We start from the raw sequence: 6,000 nt of genomic DNA on the forward strand, positions 1-6,000 counted from the left end.
GACTTTTGCATGTTTTGCGCTTAAAGTCCATAGCCTGAAGCCAAAAGATATAATCATGGATATAAAATAGTTGTATGAGACTAGAAGGTATAGCTTCACGCTAATGTTTGATTAAAAAAACCACATATAGAGTAGGAAAAAAGATAATAGCAAAAAATCATATCAATAATATTAAAACCAACACGTAAGAACTAGCTTATTTTGCGGTTTCATCTATTGTCGGTTGGGTGCGGCTATTGGCTTTTGCAATAGTCCATAACGTGAAGCCAAAAGATATATGATCGCGGATATAAAGTAGTTGTATGAGACTAGAAGAAGCTAACTGTTTGGCTTCACGCTAGAGTTTGATTAAAAAACCACATAGAGTAGGGAAAACGATAAGTAAAAAATCATATCCATAATATCAGAACTAACACCTAAGAACTGGCTCGTTTTGCATGTTTCATCTATTGGCGGTTGGGTGCAGCTATTGGCTTTTGCGTGTTTTGCGCTTATAGTCCCCATAGCCTGAAGCAAAAAGATATAATCGTGGATATAAAGTAGTTGTACGAGACTAGAAGAAGGTAACTGTTTCGCTTCACGCTAGAGTTTGATTAAAAAAACCACAGATATAGTAAAAAGTTATATCCATAATATTAGAACCAATACGTAACAACTGGCTTATTTTACGTGTTTCAACTATTGGCGGTTGGGTGCGGCTATTGGCTTTTGTGTGCTTTGCGCTTATAGTCCATAGCCTGGAGCCCAAAGATATAACTGTGAATATAAAATAGTTGTATGAGACTAGAAGAAGGTAACCGTATGGCTTCACACTAAAGTTTAATTAAAAAAACACACATATAGAGTAGGAAAAAGATATAGTAAAAAACCATATAATAATATTAGAAGCAAACCAACACGTAAGAACTGGCTCATTTTGCGGTTTCATCTATTGGTGGTCGGGTGCATCTATTGGCTTTTGTGTGTTATGCGCTAATAGTCCATAGCTTGAAGCCGAAAGATATGATCGTAGATATAAAGTATTTGTATGAGACTAGAAGAAGGTAACTGTCTAGCTTCACGCTAGAGTTTGATTAAAAAAACCACATATAGAGTAGGAAAAATGATATAGTAAAAAATCATATCCATAATATCAGAACCAACACGTAAGAACTGGCTTATTTTGTGTGTTTCATCTATTGGCGTTGAGTGCGGCTATTGACTTTTGCGTGTTTGCGCTTAAAGTCCATAGCCTGAAGCCAAAAGATATAATCGTGGATATAAAATAGTTGTATGAGACTAGAAGGTATAGCTTCACGCTAATGTTTGATTAAAAACCACATATAGAGTAGGAAAAAAGATAATAGCAAAAAATCATATCAATAATATTTGAACCAACACGTAAGAACTGGCTTATTTTGCGGTTTCATCTATTGCCGGTTGGGTGCGGCTATTGGCTTTTGCAATAGTCCATAACGTGAAGCCAAAAGATATATGATCGCGGATATAAAGTAGTTGTATGAGACTAGAAGAAGGTAACTGTTTGGCTTCACGCTAGAGTTTGATTAAAAAACCACATAGAGTAGGGAAAACGATAAGTAAAAAATCATATCCATAATATCAGAACTAACAACTAAGAACCGGCTCGTTTTGCATGTTTCATCTATTGGCGGTTGGGTGCGACTATTGGCTTTTGCGTGTTTTGCGCTTATAGTCCATAGCCTGAAGGAAAAAGATATAATCGTGGATATAAAGTAGTTGTACGAGACTAGAAGAAGGTAACTGTTTCGCTTCACGCTAGAGTTTGATTAAAAAACCATAGATATAGTAAAAAAAATTATATCCATAACATTAGAACCAACACGTAACAACTGGCTTATTTTACGTGTTTCAACTATTGGCGGTTGGGTGCGGCTATTGGCTTTTGTGTGTTTTGCGCTTATAGTCCATAGCCTGGAGCCAAAAGATATAACCATGAATATAAAATAGTTATATGCAACTAGAAGAAGGTAACCGTATAGCTTCACACTAAAGTTTAATTAAAAAAACACATATAGAGTTGGAAAAAAGATATAGTAAAAAACCATATCAATAATATTAGAACCAACACGTAAGAACTGGCTCATTTTGAGGTTTCATCTATTGGCGGTCGGGTGCATCTATTGGCTTTTGCGTGTTATGCACTAATAGTCCATAGCTTGAAGCCAAAAGAAATGATCGTGGATATAAAGTATTTGTATGAGACTAGAATAATGTAACCGTTTAGCTTCGCGCTAAAGTTTGATTAAAAAGAAAACCATATATAAAGTAGATAAAATGGTGTAGTAAAAGAAATCATATCAATAATATTATGTTCCTGGAGGTCTCGTCGTCATCTGTTTTCTTATTTTCTGGTGAGTTTTGAGGTTTTTAGGTGTTTTGACCCAACAAAGTTTGAACTCTCATAAAAGCGAATTTGGATGGGCGACAACCGTAAAATGATGATGGAAGCGATTCAAATGTGATGTCAGGGGCTGTTTGGCTTGGCTCCCAGCCAACGCCCGCCACGCCGCTGTGGCGGCCCTGCCTAAGGTGTGGCGACAAAAACTGCCGCCTAAGCTGTGGCAAAAAAAATGAACTACGAAACGTGTGGCTGCGAACGCCTATTCATAGACCAAACACTCGCCTGGATATCCGTGGCTGCCGGACTTTGTGGCGTGGCACGCTGTGGCCGAGAACTAAGCATCCTCTTAGTCTTGAGTCTTCGGCAAACTTGTTAATAACTCAAATGACCATTGAAGGGTAACAAAGTCACGTTTTATTCATTCATCTCAATGGCAAAAGGAGAAAAAAAATGATTCACCACGTAGAGTTTTCGGAGAAAAAAAATGATTCACCACGTAGAGTTTTCACGTCTACGATGACTAGTGACCTGTGAGTCTCTCATGTTACCATTCATGCTATCTTAATACGAATATTAATCCTAACCACTATATACTATCTCTATTTGAAACACTACAATTTGATAGTAATAAACATACGAATATTAATCCTAACCACTATATACTATCTCTATTTGAAACACTACAATTTGATAGTAATAAACATGGTGCAACCGTGCAATTTCATGTGTGTACCACATTAGATAGAAACCACCTCAGCCCACTTTTGATCAGCAGCGAATTTGGGAGTCGGCTGTCCACCAATCAAAACGCAACCAGAGTGGGAATGTGAAAACGAGAGGAGACGCCACTCTAGGGTTTTATAGGAGAATTGCCGAAAAGGCGGCAGCATAAACGAGAGTGTACTCCAGCAAAGGCCGCGCCGCAGCCCCACCCTGCGCTGTCTGTCCCTCTCTCTCTCTCCGCCCCCGCTCCCCCCTTGGCTGGCTCCTCCCACCCAACCCCCACCCGCGCCCCACCCAACCCCGCGCCGCCTCTCGTCCCTCCCCCACCGTGCGTGCCCTGCACGTGCTCCCTCCTCCGCGCTACCACCTCCGGCCGCCGCCGCCACACCGCGTCCGGAAGCAGCGAAAGGCGCCGCCTTTCCATCCATCCGGCTTCCTCCCTGTAAAGGAAGGTTCTTCGGCGTTTCCTTTGTGTGCCGAGCCCGGGAGGCGGGCGTCTCGGGCGGAAGCATGGACCACGGCGGCGGGGGAGGAGGAGGGGGCGGGGCGCCGTCCAGCAGCAACAGCGGCGGGCGCGGGGGCGACCACCACCAGCCGTTCTACTACGCCGGCCCGGGGGCGTCCAACTCCGGAGTGCCGCAGCCCCAGCAGCAGCAGCAGCAGGCGTCGGCGTTCGCGGGCGCGCTCGCTATCACGCCCGTCCCGGAGCAGCCGCAGCCGTCGTCGGCCGCGGGCGGCGCCGACAACAAGAAGGCGCTGGTGCCTGTGGCGTCCCCCGCGGCGGCGGCGGGGCCCGTGGTGGCGGCGAAGCGTCCGTCCAAGGACCGGCACACCAAGGTGGACGGGCGGGGGCGGCGGATTCGGATGCCGGCGCTGTGCGCGGCGCGGGTGTTCCAGCTCACCCGCGAGCTCGGCCACAAGTCGGACGGCGAGACCATCGAGTGGCTACTGCAGCAGGCGGAGCCGGCCATCCTGGCGGCCACGGGCACCGGCACCATCCCGGCCAACTACTCCTCGCTCAACATCTCCATCCGCTCCGGCGGCGCCGCCAACCCCGGCGCCGCCCGCGCCGCGCCGTTCTCGGCGCTCGCGCTCCACCCGCACCACCACCACCACCACCAGGCGGCGGGGGGCCACAACATGTCCGCCATGATGGCCGGGTACCACCACCACCTCCTCCCGCCGCCGCCGCAGCAGCAGCAGCAGGACCCAAACGCCGGCGGCGACGCCTACATGCGGAAGCGCTACCGGGAGGACCTGTTCAAGGAGGACGACGACCGCCAAGATCCGAGCGCGCCCAAGGCGCGCGAGCAGCGGCAGGCGGCGGCTGCGACGCCCCCGCCGCCGCCTTCCGCCGCAATGTGGGCCGTGGCACCCAACGCCGCGGCCCCATCCGGCGGGTTCTGGATGCTGCCCGTGTCCGCGAGCTCGGCCGCCGCGGCGCGGCCCGCCGAGCAGCCCATGTGGTCCTTCAGCGGCGGCGGCGGCACGGGCACCGTGCAGGCACCGCTCCAGTTCATGTCCAGGGCCAGCTACCCCAGCGGCGCTGCTGCAGGAGGAGGCGGAGGCGGAGGAGGAGCCATGTCGGACACCAACCTTGGCATGCTCGCCGCGCTGAATGCGTACAACCGCGGCGGGAGCGAGGAGCAGCACCAGCAGCCCGAGGGGGAGCAGCAGCACGGCGGCGGGGGCAACGACGACGAGGACGGCGACGACAGCGCCGAAGAGAACAACGGCAACAACAGCTCACAGTAAGCTGGCTGGCGATGACGATGAGCAGGGAATCCGCCCGCCACCATGATCGCATCTTTCTGGTAGCAAAGCATCCTCATCATCGGATAGGTGTTTAGCGCTAAGAATTTTGGTGACTTGTTCGCGGGAGGATCGCCCTGAGCTGTCTGGATGATTGGACGGAGGAGGAAACCAACCGTGGGATCCAATCATGAAGAAAAAAAATGGTGCGCTAGCTTTTGTGCAGGAAGCAAGTGAAGCAAACCAAGCGAATGCTGGAGCAAAGCTTCTTTGCTAGTTCATTAGTTTTTTTTTCTCTCTTTGATGAATTTGTTTCAGTTGATTTTTTTTTTGGATTGTTCTATGAATGATTGCGTTGTTGAGCCCGGGTGTGATGGTGATGATGATTAGAGTGGGTCCGAATTAGGAGGGCCAGCCAAGGACAGGAGTCTGAGTCGAGTTTGTGAGGGATCTGTATATACAGCTGATCGATCATCTTGATTTTTTGCTGCGTTGTTGATTCTAGTTGTCGCTGGCGAGTTATTAGTACAAGAAGTGTTCGTCAGCCTGTTCGCCTGTATGTATATAAGTTGAAATATTATTTTTTTTAAACACAGATCGAACCAGCAATAAATAATTCACGAACGATTAAACGGGCTGTCGTTGGTTTGCTCATCGTTATGTCACCTTGAATTGTGACTTGTCGCGTTGTTTTATCCTGCTATTCTTGTGTTCTTGTTTTTTATTTTTTAAACCTTATCATGCAGTGCAGTGCGTACAGCCAAAACTGCATATCGTGACGTCACTAGATATGCAAAGCTGCAATTTTTGTCCTTAGGAGGCATTACACAAGGAGAAAACTGTTTCTCTCTTCTTTTTTCCCCTTTCACGTGTGGGTACGTCAAAATTAGTTCACAAAGTACATTTTCAGTAGAATCATCCTCAACGGATTTCTTCATTTTGGCCATGTTCCTTTTGCGCCTGATGAAAAACCATCATCTTTTATATTTGTGCTATGATGAAGCTGAGCATGGACATTTCTGGTAGGCTGGAAAGAACACCCGGGAGGCCAAAACAGAGTGAAGCAAGCAAGGGCACTGAATAGAGTGGGCAGTGGAGGTCATCAGCGTATCAGGGAGGTGCATTGCGTTGCATCGCAGCTGCGCTGCTGACGAAGGGACGGA

At 48.2% G+C, this 6,000-nt stretch overlaps 1 protein-coding gene across 1 annotated transcript; it reads left to right on the forward strand.

Annotated features, from left to right (window-relative positions):
- Window positions 1–3,358: 3,358 nt before the first annotated feature.
- LOC136508636 (transcription factor PCF3-like) lies at window positions 3,359–5,410 on the forward strand. The gene has a single exon (XM_066503369.1). The coding sequence runs from the start codon at window positions 3,596–3,598 to the stop codon at window positions 4,838–4,840; it is 1,245 nt and encodes a 414-aa protein (XP_066359466.1). The 5' UTR covers window positions 3,359–3,595; the 3' UTR covers window positions 4,841–5,410.
- Window positions 5,411–6,000: the final 590 nt, after the last annotated feature.

This window comes from Miscanthus floridulus, chromosome 15 (assembly GCF_019320115.1).
Source record: "Miscanthus floridulus cultivar M001 chromosome 15, ASM1932011v1, whole genome shotgun sequence".
NCBI lineage: Eukaryota > Viridiplantae > Streptophyta > Magnoliopsida > Poales > Poaceae > Miscanthus > Miscanthus floridulus.